Source organism: Dermacentor silvarum, chromosome 1 (genome assembly GCF_013339745.2).
Source record: "Dermacentor silvarum isolate Dsil-2018 chromosome 1, BIME_Dsil_1.4, whole genome shotgun sequence".
In the NCBI taxonomy this organism is placed as follows: Eukaryota; Metazoa; Arthropoda; class Arachnida; order Ixodida; family Ixodidae; genus Dermacentor; species Dermacentor silvarum.
This window is the reverse complement of record NC_051154.1, coordinates 129,512,608-129,535,602: the sequence shown is the minus strand read 5'-3', so window position 1 is coordinate 129,535,602 and position 22,995 is coordinate 129,512,608. Positions and strand designations below refer to the sequence as shown.

The window sequence follows — 22,995 nt, the reverse complement described above, 5'->3', positions numbered from 1 at the left end:
AACTTAAGGTTCTTGCATCTCAAAATAGAACAATTTATCTTAAGTTCTTGCAGTTTAAAAATAAGTTAAGCCATGATAGGGTTGTATGAAATCTATTTTTCTTCTTTCTTTTTTTTGGGGGGGGGATTCGTTTCCTATGCACGAAATTTTTACCAGGTATGTAGGCTGCCATTTACACAAATTAAAATATAACTTGATCTCTTACAAAAAAAAAAAAAGCTATTTGGTGGCCCAATGAATAAATAAGGTTAATGAGCATGAACAATGTAAACATGACATACCACACGAAGTTACTGGCGCTGGTCAAATGGTTGAGGCCATAATATTGCACTCATGATGATCGTGCATAACATTAATAATTGTGGTTCGGCCCAGTTACACTGAATGCAATATGGACGAAAAGTTTATATGATATATTGGTAATTCATTATAAAAATCTGGGCTGATGCAACATACGAGGTGTGTTCAAAAATAAACTCTTGAAATAGTGCGCCAACGGGCAGAGGGAGTGCGCTGCGGCTACTGAGCGCATGTAGCGGCAGGTTTAGACAACAAACTACCATTTGCCGTGTTTCGCTCTGACCGTTAGTTGGCGAGCTACAGCCGCTGAAGTGAGCATATGAACAAGCTGTTCTTCGGATTGATGCCAAAGTGACAATGAAGGAATTGGAAGAACAGCGTGTGTGTGTGTGAATTTCTGCTACAAACTTGGAAAAACTTTCACAGAGACATTTCAGTTGCTTAGCCAAGCATACGAGGAGGACTGTATGAGTCGCACGCAGTGCTATGATTGGTTCAAGCGTTTTAAAGATAGAAGAATGTCGGTCGGTGACCATGTCAAGCTTGAACCTTCGACATCCACAGATGATGACCACGTCGAGAGAGTTCGAACTGTGATTCTGTCACAAAAGAGCGCGTAATCCAAGCGCGCGCCGCGTGTCACGCAAGCCAGCGAAAGAACACGCCGGCCCTGCGGCAACTTCAACAGAGGGGGAGAGCGCATACGCCTCAAACAGCAACGCGAACAACGGCGCCTAGACGTCTAGAAGAGCATCGACGAAGCGACATTAACCGGAGAGAGAGAGAGAACGCGGGCGCCGAGACACCTTCTCACCCGGCGAGTCGAGAGAGATTGCTACAGCGCGAGTGTGCGCTGCAGTGGGATGAGTCATCACTGAGTGTGCGCTGCCTACGGGATGAGTCATCACCCCCTCTCGACAACGCTCCGACGGCGGCGGTCGAAGGTACGAGAAAAGACTCGAAGATTATCAGGCTTTGGCCATGCTACGAGATCACGACTCCGATAGGAAAGTTCGAGAACGCCTGTAGAAGCTATATATAACCGCCGTGCGAGAATCATCAGAGGAGTTCAGTCCGCACCGGTGAAGTGATGTAACGTGAAGACCGAGCGGCTGCGAGAGAAGGGGATTCCCCGGCAAGCTAGCCAACGAGTTCTTCGAGCGTCTGCATTTCCGCAAGAAGTTCCTTCTTTAAGATTTGCCCCAAATTACGCCGAGATCGTCCAACTCCAGGACCAGCACGGTGAATACGATTGGACACTTAGTGTTCCTATTCATTTTGTACTTTACGTGTTGGACTCTTAGTGCTTGCCGTGAATTATTTTCCTGTGTTTTGTGAATATCCATCTGATTTGTATTGTGTTGTGTCTAGCCTATAAGTGTGCAAGTGTGTGTGTAACTGCCTTGTGTGAAGAATATATTTTGTCGTGTTTTGACAACTCTGGGCTCTAACTCGGTCTTTGGACAGCAACCGGCGTTTGCTGGCGCACCAGAAGGCCCATTCTTAATTGTCCTTGCTTTCGTGGAATTATTTTCGGATGCTGATAAGTCGGCTTTGGAATTTGGGCCGGCGTTTGCGCCTTGTTCATGGGGTCTGTGACAATATTTCTGGCGTCCGCAACAGGACCTTTCTGGTGCAAATTGTGTGTCCATAGTAGGGAGAAAGAGCCTAGGGTCGTTTACATTGCCATTGTAAACGATTTTGAGTGTTGCACCACGTTTTGCTAACTTGTGTGCAGAGAGCAGTTTGATAGTTAAAATCTAGGCAGATATTTTTTTCACACGGCTAGATTTTTGAAGGGCATCATGGATCTCGAGAAATTAGTTGCCCTTGGTGAGATGAGTCTTTCCGGAGCGGAACTACGGAAGTGGGTTAGCCAGAAGGAAAAAGAAGCTTTAGAAAGAGAAAAAGAAAAGCTAGCGGCCGAAAGGGCCAAAGAAAAAAGAGAGGCGAAGGAGCGACAGATGGAAGAAGAAAGAGAGGCGATGGAGCAAAAAGAAGAAAGAGAAGCAAAGGAGCGACAGATAAGAGAAGAAACAGAGGCGAAGGAGCGAAAAGAACAAAGAGAAGCTGAAATAGCTGAGACAGAAAGACAAAGACAGCATGAGTTAGAACTAGAACGACTTCGTTTGCAGCAGTGCACAGACGCTCCCGCCCAGGCAAGAGTCGATAGCACTGAAAAGGACGAAACTAGCTTCCATCTGAACCCAAGCAAACTGCTTATGGCATTCGATGAAAGAAAAGATGATCTGGACGCTTACTAGCACAGATTTGAGACAGTTGCTAAAAGCCAGAATTGACCAGAAGATCAATGGGCCACTGCATTGAGCACTTGTTTGAGTGGAGAAGCACTTACTGTGTACGGTAGGCTGACGCCAACTGATGCCTCTGATTATGGAAGGGTGAAAGCCGCTCTACTAAAGAGATTTAGGTTCCCCGTAGAAGGCTTCCGAAATAAGTTTAGGACCGGGAAGCCCACCGATGGCGAGACTGCCACGCAATTTGCCGCGCGTGTCAGCCACTATTTTGATAGGTGGACCAAACTTTCAGAGACTGCACAGGAGTACGGTGCACTTAGAGAGCTTCTGATCAAGGAGCAGTTGCTCATCAGTTGCCACCCGAGCCTGTCACTCTATCTGAAAGAAAGGAAAGCTAAATCGCTTCAAGATATGTTGGAATTGGCAGACCAATTTTTGGAAGCACATGGAGGCACCAATCTCTCCAAGATCAAAAAAGAGGAGCCAGAGGACGCAAAGAAACCAACATCCGATGAAGGGACACACCTTCTGAAGCCTGTTCCGAGGTGTTATCTATGTAACCGACTGGGCCACCATGCTAGCAATTGTCGGAGCAATTTTACGCGCCCCAATGATAACAAAAGTTTTAAATGTGGGCGAACGGGGCACAAAGCCGATACATGCCGCAACGGAGTGAAGGAAGTTCTCCAGGCATCCTGTGTGCATGCCCCGCCAAAACATCAAGAAGACATAAACGCCGACTTTGTAGAGCTCCGAAACGGAAAAATAATTCCGGGCGTTAATGTTGTGATGACACAACGCCCAGAATTGCCCGTTAAGGAATGCCCGTACTTGCCGGAAAAATAGCAGGGAAACCAATCACGGTGTCACAAGATACCGGCAGCAGCACAGTGATCATGCGAAGGGACTTAGTCAAAGACGAAGAACTCACAGGCGAAACCAGTTTGGTCTACCTGATCGATGGTATGGCTAGGAAACTTGCCGAAGCCAAGATTGAGGTCGAGACCCCCTATTACAGTGGGAATGTCACTGCGCTTTGCATGGACAGCCCACTGTATGACCTAATTCTAGGAAACATCGAGGGAGTTCACGCCCCAGACGATCCGAAACCTTTGTAAGAGCCGAAGATCGAACCATCGACAATCGAAGAAGCTCGCAGAAAACCATCTACTGCTGACGAGAACAATGCGGCAGCTGTCACCCGAGCTCAAGCAAAGGTTCAGGCAAGGCCTTTCCAACACCTTTCCATGCCCGATTCCAAAATTAAACCGACCGGGACTCATACCCACGCGAAACACTACCATTGAAAACCTAAGGACAGGAAATTCAAATTTAAAAACCGTTGACCATTAGTGTGTGGTGCAAAGGGTTTTCATTGAGTGCACCAAAAGTTGATTCATTCATCATGGGCAAAGTGTTGATTTGTTTGAAAAACTACTTTATCACAGTTTTGTATACCTGTTGTACCTGCTGTTTCGTATTTTTGCCTTGTTACGCGAGATATGTATTTTGTGTAGTACAAGTGTAATAGTTACACGAGCGATGTGTTATTGTGTAGTCCAAGTGAACTTGTGTGACTTGTGTGTGTACTCTATGTATCGCAAGTTTAGTGACATGTGAATTGTGGTGGACTGATTTATTGACTTACGGACTCTACGGACTCGTGCGTAGTAGACTCTTGTGCGCGCTTCTTTTGTGTTTTCTTGAATATTATTGCATAATATTCTTAAAGTGGGGGGCAGTGTCACAAAAGAGCGCGTAATCTAAGTGCGCGCCGCGTGTGACGAAAGCCAGCGAAAGAACACGCCGGCCCCGCAGCAACTTCAACAGAGAGGGAGAGCGCATACGCCTTAAACAGCAACGCGAACAACGGCGCCTAGACATCTAGAAGAGCATCGACGAAGCGACTTTAACCAGAGAGAGAGAGTGAGAACGCGGGCGCCGAGACACCTTCTCACCCGGCGAGTTGAGAGAGATTGCTACAGCGTGAGCGTGCGCCAACGAGATGAGTCATCAGCCCCCCTCCACAACGCTCCGACGACGGCGGTCGAAGGTACGAGAAAAGACTCGAAGATTCCTAGGCTTTGGCCATGCTACGAGATCACGACTCCGATAGGAAAGTTCGAGAACGCCTGTAGAAGCTATATAACTGCCGTGCGAGAATCATCAGAGGAGTTCAGTCCGCACCGTTCAAGTGATGTAACGTGAAGACCGAGCGTCTGCGGGAGAAGGGGATTCCCCAGCAAGCTAGTCAACGAGTTCATCGAGCGTCTGCATTTCCGGAAGAAGTTCCTTCTTCGAGATTTGCCCCGAGCTACGCCGAGATCGTCTGACAAGACCAACATGGGTGAATACGATTGGACACTTAGTGCTTGTCGTGAATTATTTTTCTTGTGTTTGTTAATACCCATCTGATTTGTATTGTGTTGTGTCTAGCCTAAGTGTGCAAGTGTGTGTGTAACTGCCTTGTGTGAAGAATATATTTTGTTTGTTTTGACAACTCTGGGCTCTGACTCGGTCTTTGGACAGCAACCGGCATTCGCTGGCGCACCAGAGGGCCCATTCTTAATTGTCCTTGCTTTCGTGGGATTATTTTCGGAAGCTGATAAGTCAGCTTTGGAATTTGGTGCGGCGTCTGCGCCTCATTCACAGGGTCTGTGACAGATTCGTGGAAATCGTCATTGGACTATTCAAGAAGTCGCTGACGAAGTGGGTATCAGCGTAGGATCATGTCATGAAATTTTAAGCGACAAACTTGGGGTGCGTCGTGTCAGTGCAAAATTCGTGCCGCGTTTGTTGACTGACGAACAGGAGCAGACCCGTGTAGAAATCAGCCAGGAACTGCTCGCCGCTGCCAATGACGATGAAAACTTTCTTAAAAACATCATAAGAGTTTTCCCAAGTTTGTAGCAGAACTTAACACACACACACACTGTTCTTCCAATTCCTTCATTGTCACTTTGGCACCAATCCGAAGAACAGCTTGTTCATGTGCTCACTTCAGCGGCTGTAGCTCGCCAACGAATGGTCAGAGTGAAACGCGGCAAATTGCAGTTTGTTTTCTAAACCTGCCGCCACATGCGCTCAGTAGCCGCAGTGCGCTCCCTCAGCCGGTTGGCACGCTATTTCAAAATTTAGGTTTCTTTTTGAACACACCTCGTATACCGCAAGCGTGAGGTATTTAAGGACATAATGACAAGTTCAGGAATAGAAATGATATTTCAGACAAGATTAGATGTACTTGCTCCTAATTATATAAGTTTTTTCTTTTATTGCTGTTTCCTAAAGCTGCTCAGTGAAACCATCTTCAGCCTCAACTATTAACTTAATTCAGCTTCAGTAACAGCTTCATCCTCGGATCACATGGTGCTCAGCAATTGCAACCTTTGGAGAGTTTTTAGCATTGTGTGGCTGTTTGTCAGCCTCTCTCCCAGTGACACTCCCCCATACATAGCAGTGAAGCAGGTTTAAATATTGGAAATTCTGACACCATACTAAGGGTGATGTTGCCGCAGAATTTAACAGCCAGCCACTCTTTGTTCAGAAGACAGATCACAGCAGATCCCAAAAGCATGTTAACAAATCATGTCAAGACCAGCAAGGAGCCAAGAAAAACAAACATGGCCTACCTTCTTGCCTGATCCGCTCCAAGATTTGAAATTCCTCACCATCAGCCAGCAGCTTTCCAGTTTCATTGTCTACTACATTCGACATGAGCCAAGGAAATTTGGTCTGTTTTGCAAACTCTGTCAAGTTGTCAACGCCAAAATCTAAAAAGAAAAAAAGAATGAGAAAAATTTAATAGTAAGAACATGCTGGTTGCTTACAACTTCATGTAGTAGCCATACTTACTTCCAAAAAGCTAACAACTCTGGTAGCAAAATGCAGAATGGCTTAATCTACACCACATCTAAGCTTTTGCGCTTAATTCAAAATGTACAGATGAGCTAATCTCCCAGTCATTCAGTCTTTAGATGTAAGGGACTATTCACACTCGGCAACAAGTAGGCCAACACTGTTCACAACTGCACAAGAAATGTGCTATTAACAGCCCTGTCACACTGGATGACCAACAAAACATTAGGAAGCACAGCCTCAACAAATGCCAATGCCAAAGAACATGTTGGGAGCATGATGACATTAGTCAAAGTGGGAGCCACTTGCTATGTTACAATTCCAGTGTTGTCTCCAAAAGTCCATTGACTAAGCATGTTTATTTACCATGTTTAAAAAAAATTTATGTAGACCAAACACACATGTTGGAATCCATGTGAAGCGAAGTTTTAGTGAAGCGGTTAAATAAATCCTGTACAACTAATGGCAGTGCATACAATTTTGTTTACTTTCATCCTATGCAGCATGAGACCTCATGCAATGTTTATGTTTATCCACTACAAAAGTAATCAATTTATCATCATGCAATTTTATGTATATGCACTACACCGCTCACAAGCCATGTAGAAATGAACACCACATCAGGCGGATTCACAGCGCAAGATGTCTCCACAGCAATGTCATGAGGATGAAGGCGGTGTATGACGCTTGTCGAGGGAAGAATGGTGACTGAAGGGGTTTGCGCAGAGAAGTACAACACATATATTGCTACAGTTCACGATTTTGTACTTCTTGTGTCACAGTGGCACATACCCATTCTGGAGAACTGGCCAAGAGCAGGCACATACCCAGTGACACATACTGAATCAACAAATCAATGAAAATAAAGTAAAACAAAGAATCCATAGAATACAATGTGCCATTCCATTAACAGGCTGGTGGGCTTTAGAGATACCTGAGCCGACATTATTTCTTCAGGTTTTATGCAGCCATTAACTTTTTTGTTATGCAAAACATAGGTGTGCTTACTGGCATTACTTTGCAGTCAGCGTACAAGGATTATATAAGCCTGTTTGCTGGTACTAGCATTTGGCACACCTATAACCATTGTATCTATATCTACAAACATACCCACCGACATACTGACCAACCCAGCAGACAGCAGCCACAACAAACTCAGGAAAGTGGGCAAAGAAAGCTTCACTTTAAAAGCATTGCAAGGCCCCCATAAATACACGGACCTGCTATTTTTATTATTTTCTGCATGAAACGGTAACCAGAGCGGTACTTGCTCTCAAGGTACTGACTCCCAAAGCCATTGAGCCTACAGAAACCAAGACACACTATAAAATGCTTCTTTTTAGAGTGAAGCTTTCTTTGCGAACCCTCCCGGACTTTCCTAACCATGGCTGCTGGGTGCTACTGCCGTCTTGCCGAATAGCTCACACTATGAAAAAAATGTAATTACATGCCTGATGGTGGCACTCAACCTCGTTCCCCCAGCAAAATAGCCCAATGCTCTAACTATTAGGCCACAGTCGCACATATACTTTTATTTTGCCAACGTCAACTAGCTCTTTGAGATCGCAGCGTGGGTCACATATTGCATAGCATGGGTGTGCAAGACCACGCGGCAGTTTCCGCTGTGCCAAAGAGGCAGGAATGAAATAGGCAAATTTAAAGCAATTGATTAACCACTCTATGAAAGCTTCGATTCGCATAAATTCCAAGATGTGCATTGGATATGCACAATTTCTTCTCTTTTTTTTACCCACTGCAGTGGCTTAAGGTCTTGAGTCTGAATCCTGCAGCAGCCATGTTGTGATGGAGACAGAATGGAAAAACTCATGAGAACTCTTAGATCTAGGTGCACATTAAAGGGGCCCTGCCATCATATTTTACCCTTCAAGTTCTGCATTACAACACATTCCTTGTATTATCACGAGGTGAATGCAAAACTAATTAAGAAAATTGATGCGGGCAAACAAATGTTATTCAACTTACAAAGTCAAAATAAAAGCAGACGAAAAAAATAGGCATACGCTTTCGTATTTCATTCACCCAATGAGGACTTACGCCTGCTTCCAATCAAAATGCTGCTTTCATTCAGAGGTAGTGGAAGTTGTCTTCCCACTGCGACCTTCCTACGACAACCTGTAGCCATGCTTTCCGACGAACTATGTTTCGTTAGCAGACCACTGGTAGCGACATCTAAGGATTTCTTCGACCACAACAACCAATAAACATTTGTGTAGCGTCATTGTTGTCGCATAAGGGCAAAAAAGAGAGACTAGTACTAGACGTTAATCATCATTTATGCGGATGCCTTTGCACTAGTAGAAAGGTAGAACTTGGCCAATTTCTGCATGCTGTAGTTGACGTCAATGTCACGAGATAGCGCCACCAGTGCTGTTGTGTATTCTTATGTCTCCAGTGTACCAGTAAACAGCTGAAATACGTTTATGGAAAAGTTAAATCTCCCTAAGAAGTTTCTGTCATATGACGGAATTGGAACGCAACATCCTGCAAACAAGTGAGGCACTATGCACCGTCTCGTACGATGAAACACCTCTGGAAGAACCTGAATTCTCACCTGGCCCTAATCAATGCAACGTGAGAGGGCACCAGACTGCGCTTTGTGTAAACTGTTGGACAGCGCACCTGTAGTGTCGGTTGTAAAGGTCTTAAATTGCACACAGCTGAGACCTCTATGTAATTTAAGAAGCATGAAACATTTATTTTGTTTGAAAGGAGTGACTACGTGTAAAGCATTAACATGTACAGTATAACATTCATGCCCAACCAATCAAAATGAACAACATAAACATATGTGTTACATGCCTTCACCCTCACATCCGCCGCTGAAAATTGTTGGTGTGCGACGCTATGGTCGGCACGAAAACTGATTTCTGGAGCAATTTAAAATATTAAATACTTTTATCTCGGTGCTTTCACTGCTGCTGAAGCATCGTCAGGTATTATAGTAAGCAAAATTGTGATGAAAAAACATGCATAATTTGGGGTGCAGGGCCCCTGGCCTCTTCAACTCTTTCCGTACTGCACCCATTAGGCATGGGTAGAAACGCTGCTTTCGAGACCTTTCGTGCCACTCACTTACATACTGCGCTATCGGACGTGAAGGAAGAGCACTAGTTTTCTAAGCAGTTCGCTTTTTTCCCACGAGGCGGTGATTTTTAAACGCACTCTAAAGTTTCGCGATCGTCAAAGCACAACGCAAAAATGTCCGGCTCCGGAAACAGCGCATGCACTTCGGGAGATCGCAGATATCGCGATTCCGCTACCTCTGCGGCTGATCTTATCGATACATTGAATAGCAGCGAGTCAGAGGACGTTGACTTTTCGTTGGACTTTGAGTCTGAAAGCGATAATGACGCAAACCAGCACGGAACATCGGCGGCCGCAGCCCGGCACGCCCAACTGCACGTTTGCAGTTAAATTTGCAACTGCACGTTTGCAGTTACACGTTTGCAGTTAAATTTTTGTAGCGAAATACCTGTTCAATGAAAAATTTGATTTTTTCAGAGATAGTGCTTAATAGACGGCAACACATTTTGTATATCTCATAATTTTCGTAACATTTTTTTTCCTTAGAAGATACCAAGCGTGTCTTTACAAACATTGCTAAATTTTATTGCACAATCTTGATTTTAACAATTTATATCTTTATGACATACATCTCATTAATAAAGCTTTTTTTGCGTGAAAAGTGCATTCATTTTGCTTTCTGTTTATGTATTACATTAAATATTGAGTGCAGTAGTTCCTTCAAAAGGAACATGTGCTGTAACATACAAAAAACACCTATTTTCCCCATGGTAGGGAAAGAGTTAAAGAACTCCAGGTGGTCAAAATTAATCCAGAGCCCTCCATTACGGCGTATCTCATAATCCTTGTGTTGTTTTGAGACAAACACGGTAAACCACAAAATGTTTCTCTTTCTTTTAATTCCTCTATACCCCCCCCCCCCCAAGCCAAACAGACATACCTAACCTAACCACAACCCTTTTTTAATGCAAGTATTGAGCTAACAATTTCTCATAACAGTGCATTAATTGGACACAACACAGATATGTACAAGAACACAAAAAATTTACCATGCTCATGGGTACACATAAAATGTGTACTACATTAGGGCCAGATTTTCTCTTCATATGCTTAGCATTTACATTTGAACCGCTGGCCATTGACCCTAGAGAGGGCGACTCACCAAAATCATGGTTTCCATAGACAGCACAGTCAACTTTGCAGCAATTTAGGACGGGTACCATCTGTTCCCCTTTGGTGAATGTGCTCACTGTAAGTGAAAGCAAACATTGAATGCCTGCGTGTCTCTCTTGACAGAGTGCAGTTGAATGCTTAATATTCACTCTGAGGAGAGCCTTTTCTCTATAACCTATTTCCCGATTCCGTAAAGTGGATATATAATAAAATTAAACATGTTAGCACAACACAGTCAACTTCTGTTAATTCAACATCAGCTGATTCTACAGTGTTCCGAAGTACCGAAGCTCAAAGCTAAGAAATCCTAAAGATTTCTTGAAATTGGTAAAATCTAATCATAATGATAACCTCAGTAATTTGTCAATTACAAACAACAGACACATAATGACCTTGACAAGGTTAATAGCTTTAATGATTAGATTTGATCTGTATTCTCTAAACCCACACCAAGCCAACTTTCAAACCACTCATTTTCTGCTTTGGAAAATGTGCAAGAAGTTCCAAATGTGAATCATGGAGCACTAAAACCACTAAAAAATATAAAACCAAATATTTCAAATCTCACAAAGACTGTGAGAATGTCTTCTTTAACCCTTTAACTGGTAGCTCAACAATATTGTTGACTTAACAAAAGCATCTGCAAAAACTAGACAAATCCAAATATTAGCCTGTGCCTTTCAATTTACCTTTATTTATATACCTGGTCAACAGTGGTATTCACTAAAATGTCGAGTGTGAGCAGCAGCAGATGTATTGGTCACAAAAGTTGAAGGCTTCGTCGTTATCTTCTTAGTGCATGTGGGGGTCATATTCTCACCAATGCAATTTTTTTCCTTATTTTTCCTTTTTTTTTCCCTTATTCTTCCTGTTTTTTTTTTCCTTATTTATTTAAGCTCTTATTTCTTAACACATAAAGCTTCATCTCAAGAATCTCAAGAACACACATTGACCTTGCCAAAGCAAGTGCCAGAGACCAGTTTTGGACCATACATTTACCTTTCACCACCTGGTCAACAATAATTTTAACCAACTGTATCTCGCTTAGTTTTTAGAGAAACCGTTTAATATTTCAATTGGTATGTATATGAGCAAAGTAAAGAAGAACTAAAGCAATAAAACCATTCTAGGTCATCTTTTTTATATTGCCAGTTAAAGGGTTAAATATGTAACAGTCATAAACAATGTGCCTCTTGCAACCTCAACATGGCTAGATGAGTGGAAAGCAGGTAAAGTCATACTGATTCATAGGACGAAGCACAGAGACAGTCGCAAATTATCGCCCTATTTCTCTAACCACAGCTCTCATAAGACATTGGAATGTGCACAGTAAACAAGTGTCTTCACAACAACGGCTTTTCTGCAGAATACCAACATAGATTTACATCTGGCCACGCATGTGTCACACAATTCCTTAAATTATCACATACTTAGTATTTCAGTACTTAAATAAACGTGCAGAAACTGATTGCATTGTACTAAACTTTCAAGATGCCTTTGATAAAGTGTTGCACATTCTCTTATCACACAAGTTATCTCTTGGTCTGCTGCACAACATTACTTCCAATATTAATCCTTACTTAACTGGGTGGTTTCAAAGATTTGTAATTACCAATGTGGAATCTTCAAACGTTGCCTATCATGTACCACAAGTATTGGTCCTCAGACCATTGTAGTTTTTTATATTAGTGATACTGGCTAAGATACCAACTAAAATCAGGCTATAAGCTCATGACGTTCTTTACAGAGAAACTATCAACACTAATGATCAGCTGGCACAACAATATATTCTTCTTCCTTGCAATACGTGGCTCATGGCTTAAACGTTTTAAAATGAAAGTGCATTTCATTCTTGTGAAAACAAAAACCATCTGAGTCACAATAATGGAAATAGCTATCACAAGAGTAACACACTTTCTTGATTGACTTAACTCACAATTCTCATATACTAGATGCCATAACTTTTAAGGGAAAGAGTATGTTTAATTTTATTAGTAGAAAGTTCAAACTTGCTCCAAAATATCTGCCTTATCACACCCTTCAGTTGTATGGAACCCACCATACACAGTGTCATAATGTTAGGGTGAGGAAACTGTTTAATAAATTGAGATTAACATAAAATACAACATGTCTTCTCTAGATTGTCGCTAGGGGCGATCTAATGCCTCCCTGGATTCTCTGGAGAGTTTCTCTCTGGCGCTGGTGGCCAGGGCAGGCTCGTGTTACATGCGCATCCAGTGAAGCCTGGGAGTGCTGTTCCGATGGAGCTACGGTGTCTAGCTAACAATATAGCTAACAATCTCAGGGCCACAAATTATCACACAGTACATTTTGTAATACAAAACTTTATGTTCCAAAGCAGCATAGCAAGCATAAAAATGTTTCCGAATGGCCCAATTTAGCATTGTGTTACACATTATGTAATATCTTGTTATTTTTAATATCTTGGCTTATGTGGCTGTAAACCTTTTTGGCAGTTTAGTTCACTTTGATAAGACTCCCATTTTTCTTAATTCTTCTCACATAGTCATGTAGGTTTTCCAAAGTTAGTTTACTTACTGATGGACGGAGCCAGCACATCACCACTGAAGAGGATCAATGGGTTCATGTCAGCAAAGCTTTTGAGGGCAGTACAAAAGCGGGTGGCCCCACCCACAGGTTCACCATGCTGCTCCTCCACATTGTAGCAGTCATTGAAGTGCAGCACAGTGACCACTTCACCTTCCTCTGGCATTGTATGCCTCTGTTTCCAGCTGCTTCAGCAGCTAGCACCAGCCAGACATCATCACCACCTGGTCAAATGAAGCATAAATATAAATTCACAGTTAAACAAACATTGTTTCGTTATTTACCTTTTAATATAATTACTTTTTATTATTATTTTGGTAACGGTTTGGAGCTCTTCAAGCATAATACACTGCACAAACCTGCGATGCATGTGCTCCACTTTTAAAGGGAGCCTAGTATGGCACATGAAGACTTCAACAGCTTGGATATAATTATTGTGACTAACTCATAATTTAGCCTGCTTCAAAAATCTGTATTCCACACTGAGTGCAGTAGCATATGACAGCAAATTTCTTAAGAAGATGCAAGGTGGCACACTTTATACCTTTCTACTTAAAAAAAAAAAAGATTATAAAAGCATTGTGTCAACTTTTTACAGAAATTTTGTGTAAAATGCAAGCGCATGAACTAACATTAAGATACTGACAGCACTACAAATAATGTTGCAGGCACTCCCTGCAATTTCAGTTCAAACATATTGATTTATTCAATCTAACTAATGAACACCCCACCTCTATCTTTTTTTTTCTCTCCTACTACTACATTTACCAGCTAAAAGCAAAATGACCTACCTTGTAACTGATCTGCACACTGCAGTTTATTGTGCCCCTATCTTCACAGTGTGTTATTTGTGCATGTGTGCATGTTTGTGTAATGTGTGGGTGTGTGTGGTGCATGTCACTGCTATGTAGTATGAAGAAAAGCAGACAAAAGCAACAATAATAAAGACACTGTCCATTCGGTCTCACCATTGTGTACGCCAAGGCTACGCATCAAGAGCAAAGGCACTGATGAAAGTAACGACATTTAAAATGTGTCACATATATCTTAAAACAGTGGTTCTCAAACGGAGGACCGCGAAACCCACGCCCGCAAAAAAAAGAAATAAAAAAAAGAAAATAGGAGTGTGTAAATATTTGAAAAGTTCGAATATTCAATTGGATACCAATATTCGAACCAAATCGAATATCTTGCTGGCTGTGCGGGAGTAAACACGGTTCTTAGCATTTGTTTCCATCTAAGAATATTGGGGTGATATTGTGCTGAATTTTGTGATAATTTCGTGCTCCTGGCGAAATTTCACCTGTAAAGCACACTTAGCCACTACACGTCTAAACTTGGCGGGAAAGCCAGCCTCTCAGTGAAAAAAAAGGTTTGCGAGCAGCGAAGATGCACTTTTTCTTTCTTTTTTCAGCGCCACCCCCAATTCTGAGCTTATTGCTTAACAGAAAGTGCGATGACGCCGATGAGTGACGAATAGAAACCCCAATTCTAAGCCTATTTCTTAATAGCAAGTGTGATGAGTGGCGAATGGAACAGAGTCAATTGTCTCCGAGTTTAAGGGCATTTGATGCAGTTATATTAAGGCACAAATTGGCGAGGACGGCTGGTGGAAATGGCTCAATTTTCAGGTTAGCTAACATGAGCCAAATGCACAATGTTTTAGTATAATGGCTTACTAGTCTAGTTTTATAACATTGACATGTCAAATTAACCCAACTTGCTGATAAATGCATGTGCATATCACTATACAATAGTCGAAGCTTAAGTATTCGTATTCGATTAGTATTCAAACATTTTGATATTTGCATAGCCCTAAAAAAAATATTGCGCGTTTTTTGGAGGCCAGTTTAGCCTTGACCCATTCACAGTCCCAGGACCTGCTCCCAGAACTGCCCCAGCAATCCGCACAAGATAATAAACCACAAAAAGATGTCACAATGTTCGTTACCAATTCCCCCCCTCCCCCCCCTTGTCACTGCAAGGAGTCCCCCATCCCTTCCACAGGTTCACAAGGGGTGCCCAAAGCATCCATCGCTGAGAACCACTGTGTTTCTTCTGATTGGAATTGTGCTGCAAGTTTTAATAACATGCGCAAAATGCTTTAGTAAACCGAGTGGGAATGTAGATGGTTGGGTATTTTTACTTGGTGTGAGTATGTCATTGTATGCAGTGGGTTCACTTCTTTCATTGTTTTTCACAATTCGTTGTACCAGGCACAATTTTTAAGTGACTGGAGAGGTACTTTTCAAGCCTGTTAGATATGAAATAGTTGATGTTCTCATACCTGATGTTCCTGTATGAGTTCTCGCATAGAGTGCACATTCACTAAACATGACAAAACACACTAACAAATTGAAAATTGTTCATCTATTGTGCAGCTCGACGCGTTTTATGATTCTGAAAATGTAGGAAATGCGGTTGAGGTAAGTTTTAAATCAACAGAATCAGTTAGCATCTGAAAGGGTTAAACAGATAATCGTGGCGTACCACTCTGCCCACACACACCAGTGGCACTGACCTGCACCAAGAAAAGATACCAAAAGACCGGGTGCCTGGCTGTAGCAACAAGGTGGCATTGAACCACAAAATTACGCTACCCGAGACACAGGCACTGCTCTTGTTTACAGCTTATTTAATCACTGTAAAAGTGAAAAGTAAGAATCGGTGCTGCTCTTGGTGCCCGTTTTTGTTTGATCTTAATGTTGCGAGTTGAGTAGCTTGCATTAAAGGGCACAAATTTGTATGCGAAGTACCGTATAAGGAACACTCGGACACAAATGTTGAGAGTCAAAATAATGTTTTAGGGCTTCTTTATAAGCAGACATATCCTGAAGTCACATGACCGGAACTTGAGAAAAAGCTGTAGCATTGACCAAATAGAAAAGCTCAGGTTAAAGCCTAAGCTGCACAAAGCGAATGAACTCCATAACAATCACTCAGTGCACTGAATGGTACTATTTAGAATGTTAACTATAATAATCTATTCATGGGAATAATAAGTGTGGTGTGCTTGACTATGAGCAACAGCAAAAAAGGAAACTTAATTATTATGTTTTTGATCTCATCATTTCCAAAATTCTCACAATATAGTAATCAAGCTGTGCTCTGGGTATTAAACGGAGAATAAACCTTTTCCAGCAAAGAATAAACTGTGATCACACATCTCTTAAGCCAAATGCTTAATTAGGATTATTCTAACTTCACTATTGCACACCATTCTCATCAGACTATGTTACAGCAATCCCAAGTATGCTCACCTATTGGTTTAACCGTCAAATGTGCTGTAGCATAAGTTAGCTTAGAAACTGAAATACACTTATGGTGAAAAAATATGCGAGCACTTCGTCTGCACATAACTTCGTGCACAAAATTTCTGCAGCAGTCTAAGCCATCACATGTATAAAAGCTTTTTTGTTTGTTTAATGAAAAAAAAAGGAAAACTACAATTACCTTATTAGTACTTAATTTGTAAATTTAAAAAAAAGATTGCGTTAGGATATGTAAATGAGACACGTATAAAAGAATTTGACAGTTTTTTTCCTAAACATCACTATTAATTCCAATAAACTATAAATGTGTTTGAATGCAAGATGCAGGGAATGCGGTAGATGGCGATTCAAGACGATGAGTAACACGAGAACAAGGTGAGAGCAGGAGCCAACGTTTAGACAAGTCCACTTGTCGAAACGTTGACTCCTGCTCTCAACCTTGTTCTCGTGTTATCGTCTTGAATGCAAGATGAGCCATTCCTATTATGACATAAAAATCTAAGTAGTGCATAGCACTCAGGGTATGAGTTTTGCTCATAAAGCAGAAGGCCGACTATAGTAGGCACAGAAAACTAACTACAAAATATGGGGGGGGGGGGGGGGGGGCTGCTTTAATAATTGAATAGCTTCTGTTGTAGTGTTACATCATTCAGACTACATAACATGGCCCTTAAAACATGCAGTACTATGAATTTTTGGAAAGCAGTACTAAATATAAACACTAAAATCATTTAAGTGCTGACAAGCAAAATACCTAAACCATATTAGTCAATAACACATATGATAACACTGTTCTTCTTCTATCTGGGGTTTTACGTGCCAAAACCAGTTCTGATTATGAGGCACGCCGTAGTGGAGAGCGCCGGATTAATTTTGACCACCTGGGGTATTTTAATGTGCACTAGAACACAAGCACACGGGCGTTTTTGCATTTCGCCTCCATCGAAATACGGCCACCGCAGCCGGGATTCGATCCCGCGACTTCGTGCTCAGCAGCGCAACGCCTTAGCTAACTGAGCTACCGCGGCAGGTATGATAACATTGTACTAAGGCACTTGTGATCAAATGGCAATGGCCATTTACATGCATAACTACAGATGAGCATACTTTTCACTGCTTTTCTTTTGGCTCTTTCAATTCAGGTTTGATTTCCTGCCAGCTACATTTTGATGGAGGCACAATGCAAAAACTTTTGTGTACTGATATTTCAATGCAAGTCGAAGAAAAAAAACCTTTGGATTACTACGGAGCACCGCTCTACAATGCCCCTCATAGCCAAACTATTGCTTTGAGCCCTACAACCCTATAAATCATGTATTTATCTTTTGTAGGATTTAATCATTCAATCATGCATCCATTTAAATTAATGCCAAATGAAAACTTACAAAATTTTGGTCACACACCACAAATAATTTCTGCATACTGCTTAATATGCTTGTTTATTGGTGCTACCAAGTCCTCAGTGCATTTTGTCTTGTGTTCTTGATGCTGCCCGAATTTTGTTATTGCTCTGCGGGGAGGGGACACTGAGAAAAATCCTGGCCCCTACCACGCTTGATGATATATTACAAATGTTATGGAAATAAAAAATTCACAGAGAACCCTAGAAGCAGGATTACAGGACGTACAAACCCGACTTGCAGAAATTGAGGTTTGCCTGGCTTCATTCAAACAGTGCAGTGAAAAAATAGAACAGTGCGAGCAGAAAGTTAGCACTGTCTGTAAACAGGTCGAAACACTGACTTGCAAACTAGACGAGTTAGAGAATAGAAGCTGCCGTAACAATATTGTTATTTAGGGGCTCCAGGAAGCAGATAATGAAAGTGTGGCGAACTTGAGAGAGGCTGTTGTAAAAGATATAATCAAAGACATGCTGGGAGTTGAAGTTCAATCGGTGGAGCGTGTTCACCGTATCGGCAAGAAAACAAAGTTGTATTCGTCCCGTTAGTCGGCGATTCTTCAACTTCGGTGAAAAGGTGGCTGTTCTGCAAAACTGTTTTAAGCTGAAAGGCAGTCAATTATCTATTTCTGAGGACTTCTCGGTCTGAGCCTTACGTAGTAAGCTGTGGCGTTCATTGAAAGCTGAACGGGAAAGGGGCGATAAGGGGCACGATCTTGTACGCATTCCAAAATGGAACGGAGGCGGTCCGTTCCACCGAGCCGCACACGATTGGTCAATTTGAACCGTGACGATCAAATTGACCAATCGTGTGCAGCTCGATGGAACGGACCGCCTCCGTTCCATTTTGGAACGCGTACAAGATCGCGCCGAAGGTCACCCTTGTATTTGACAAACTAAATAAATGATCAGCTATATGTTTGGAATGAAGCTGAAAATTCAAGGGTACTGCTTGATAGACCTAGTTATAAAGGCGCCGGGGGGTCCAACAGTAGGCGTACTTGACAAATTGCGAGTGCGTCTTCATTGTCGTTGATTTGTTTTAACGCACGAAGTATAATAAATAAGATTGACAAACTTGAACAATTGCTTATCCTGTACTCTCCTGACGTTGTCATAATCACGGAAACCTGGCTGCACTCTCGCATACATGACTCCGAAATTATTCCATCCTGTTACTCCTTTGTTTGTTTTGATTGTGACGGTCACGGGGGTGGTGTGGCTATCGCTGTAAAATGTGGGCTTACATATCACGCTGAACAAGGCATTCATAATCACGAAAGCGTTAGGTGCACTATAAAAGGCCACGATACCTTCATATTAATAGGTGCAACTTATCGAAAGTTAAATGCTCCTGACGAATATCTGATGCGGATTCATGATTACCTTACCGAACGTGTTAAAAATAGATGTAAAGCAGTCCTTATCAGCGATTTTAATCTTCCTTCTATTGATTGGAACACATTATCGATAACAGGCAAGGAAACATCCAGCTGTGAGCTTCTGCTGAATATTGGCTATAGCTTCTCTTTAGATCAGCTTGTGATGCAGCCCAAGCGTAGCAAAGAGCAAACGAGTTCGGTACTGGATCTTGCATTTGTGTCACATACTTCGTCATCCGAGCTAACAGTAGAGGATGGGATATCTGATCATATGCTTTTGATACTGACACTGAACGTTGGTTGCGAAAAATCGGGTTCTCAATCACGTGTTCCCGTGAAAGCTGATGACGTTGGTGTCATTGATTACCTGGATGCATTATTGGACAACTTTTGCCTTGAAAAATACGGTACAGTGGAAAATTTGTGGCAAACTTTTAAAGAGGCAATCGCTTACTGTGAAGAAAAATTTGTGCTTACAAAAATAAAATGTACCAAGCGCAGAACGTCATGGATGTCATGCAATATTATTCACAAGAAAATAAAAATAAAGTGCATGCGCAAGAACAAAGGTAACTCTGAGGAAGTTCATAGATTAACCCTTGAACTAAAACAAGAAATTAGCTCTGCACGTAACAACTTTTTTGCTACCACAGTTACCAACTTTCATGACACATGAACCGAGCAAATTTTGGCACTATCTGTCCAAGACTGAAAACGGTGTTGCGCAGTTAGAAATCAGCAGTGTAATTGAGGACGATGCTTCCATTCTCACAAAAGCGTTTAACGAATATTTTCAGTCTATTTTCACTCGCACTTCAAGACCTCCGGAATACGACAAAACGCTAGTTCACGATTCCACAATGGCACCAGTAGAATTTTCAGAGCAGGGTATTTTAAACCTCCTCTTGCAAATCGACGTAAAAAAGTCGCCGGGACCCGACAATATTTCAAATATGTTTCTCACACGCTATGTAAAGCAACTGACTCTGTTTCTTCCATAAATTTTCACTGCATCCTTTAGAAATGCTAGCATTCCAGCGGAATGGCTTCGTGCAACGATCATCCCCATCAACAAAGGCGGAAGCAAACTACAGGTAAACAATTACAGACCCGTATCCCTAACCAGCTTTTGTTGCAAGCACATGGAGCACATTATTAACAAAGCAATTATGACATATCTGGAAGAAAACAACTTGCTATGCACTAAACAACACGGCTTCCGCAAACGTCTTTCGACAACAACACAGCTTCTGGAAACCGTTCACGACTTTGCTGCATTAATTAATTCTAGACTACAAGTAGACACTATATTCATAGACTTTTCAAAAGCGTTTGACAGGGTAACCCACTGGAAGTTAATAAGTAAATTTAGGAACATTGGAATAGATGATGTACTTTTTGAAGATGATGTACTTGTTATATCACGATAAGCTTGCTGTTAATACGAACGATTACCTCAAACCACCCTATCAGTGCTTTTCCAGGCTTAATCATAGAAAGTGTATCAGGCCATATATAAAATAGAGCAATTTCTTTTTGTGTAAACCCTTGACATTGTAATAGCCGACATTAAAAAAAAAAAAAATCACTCCGAGACTTGTGTAGACGTAACACTGCTCCATGTAAAACTGAAATTATATGCTGTTCCTTTTGAGTGTGTAGACAGTATTGTCGCTTAAAACTTTCTGCTGAGGTAACGTGATAACTATTGTTCTGTTATTATGTTGTGAAACTGATCTGTGCATTGACTGTTCACTCCTGTATGGGCCTGTTATTATGCTCACAGAATCCAATAAATAAATAAATAAAATAATATAATCACAAACTTACACAAAGCATACATTGTTTAAAAAGTTCTCACGTTAACCTCGTTAAGCATGGCAACTTCACTGAACTTTGCCTTCTATAACTAATCATGCACACATTTACAGATGCATAAAACATGAATTACATTGCCTTATAGCTATCAAAAGAAAACTTAAGTGGCACAATATCCGCAGAGGGATCTATAGGACCAAGATATGGCTAAAAGAAAAAAATCAACCTATATGCCGCAAAAATGAGTAAGTTTCTTTTTTTTTTTTTTTAACCCTTCAAAGGAAGGCTGTGCAGCTTTCCCAGCAGCACATGGCTGTAAATAGGGCATGCAGTCAATCATTATTTTTTCTTCATTAGGCAACCTGAAGTTATGTTTCGCTGCAACACTTATAGCCATTTAATTGTTATGTCAAGAAATGTTTGCAATATCTAGTTGTGCAACACGAAATATGGTGAACGTATATTTATTAGCTGTGTTAACAAATTACTAGCCTGGACTTAACCGGGTGTGAACTTGGGCAAGATGGTAATTCATGGTCAAACTGCAAAAGCGCGTTACGAACGGGACATAGGTAAAGAAACAGGTACAACAACAGTGCCGTGTTCGTTGTAATTTTTTTTTTCCTATATCCTATTCGTAAAACGTATGGGTGTTATTGCCGACGTCTTTACAGAAAGTGCCGTTGTAATTGTCATCATAGCTGATACACACACACACACACACACACACACACACACACACACACATGAGAATTACAACAGGGCGTCATTTTCGGTCATTTTTCAGTCGTTCCCCCCCCCCCCCCCCCCCCAGTGCCTCTTTCTCTCTCTTTCAGTGCCCATCATTGCCCATTCGTTTGTTGAAACAGATCTCAGTAGGGAAAAAGAAACTGATCTCAAGATTGCACACAAAGCGCACTGCAAACAAGGTAGCAACTTCACCACTTTAGTTCGTGAAGCTTCCGGGACGTTCGAAAACAAAAAGGACAGACGAATATACTAATGCACGGGTCACTGTATATCAACGCAAAGCTAACGTTGCAACAATACCTCTCCATACGAACTGCGGCGCAGAAACTGTGCGCCGCAAGCCGATGTTTCGTTGAGCTAACAGAGGCCTTGAGGTTTGAACAACTGCCAACAGTTACGGCATAGGTATGACCTTGCCAGGGCCTCGGTTACGCAGATAGGCTAGGCTAAAAAGATCAATATACTGCAAGAAAAAATGGGAACGTCATGCTTTCGACTAAATCCAAAATTAATAACAGAAATTGCGCCCATGGAGTAGCACAGGAATTAGATTGTGCAACGCCCGAGAGGTGGTAACGGCTGTCATAAGTGGCGATTAATACTAGCAAAATTAACGAAAGATTGTTGTTCTGCCCACAAAATTGAATTCCATGCATACCTGCGGGTATCACACTTTTGCGCTTATTCGGCAAGCGCAGCTTAAAGGATAATAGTTTGACCAGCACGGGTTTCAACTCACCACACAAGCTGCCCCAAGGATGCCGAGAATTGTTTTTGTTTCGTTTTCTTTCTTTTGCAGGGCGCTTGATAACTTGCGTCCTGACTTGGCTTAGCGGCAATAGTTCATTTTAAGAAATACAAATTTCCACAATAAAGTAATTATAAACGCAATAATAGGAAGTAAAAATATCTTTAAAAACTGGGACACAAACACCTGCTTCTTCTCTATTGATTTTTTTTTCTGCTAGGTGGTCAAGTTGGTGTTCAAATTCACGTCTCATAGGGTGGCGCCCTCTAGAGTTAAAATATGGGTCTTGAAGGCTATGCTTTTGCTGCTTCAAGGAGCCGAACGCAATTTCAGGAGCCGCAAACACATCATTGACGTCGGGAATCTTTGTGATGTAGGTGGTGTCCAAAATTCTCGTTTATGACGTGTTTTCGGCTCTCAAAATCGC

At 41.7% G+C, this 22,995-nt stretch overlaps 2 protein-coding genes across 2 annotated transcripts in view; both read right to left on the bottom strand.

Annotated features, from left to right (window-relative positions):
- LOC119459099 (trifunctional nucleotide phosphoesterase protein YfkN-like) overlaps positions 1-22,640 on the bottom strand; it is a 91,583-nt gene extending 68,943 nt beyond the window's left edge. Inside the window, exons 1-4 of the mRNA XM_049668777.1 lie at positions 22,560-22,640; positions 13,191-13,423; positions 10,621-10,707; positions 6,179-6,328 (exon numbers count right to left, since the gene is read on the bottom strand). Of these exons, the coding sequence (XP_049524734.1) occupies positions 6,179-6,328; positions 10,621-10,707; positions 13,191-13,365 (412 nt within the window). The 5' untranslated portion in view covers positions 13,366-13,423; positions 22,560-22,640. The remainder of the gene's footprint in view (positions 1-6,178; positions 6,329-10,620; positions 10,708-13,190; positions 13,424-22,559) is intronic.
- LOC119436024 (cytochrome c oxidase subunit 4 isoform 1, mitochondrial) overlaps positions 1-22,995 on the bottom strand; it is a 480,308-nt gene that overhangs the window by 97,787 nt on the left and 359,526 nt on the right. The gene's annotated exons all lie outside the window — the stretch shown is intronic.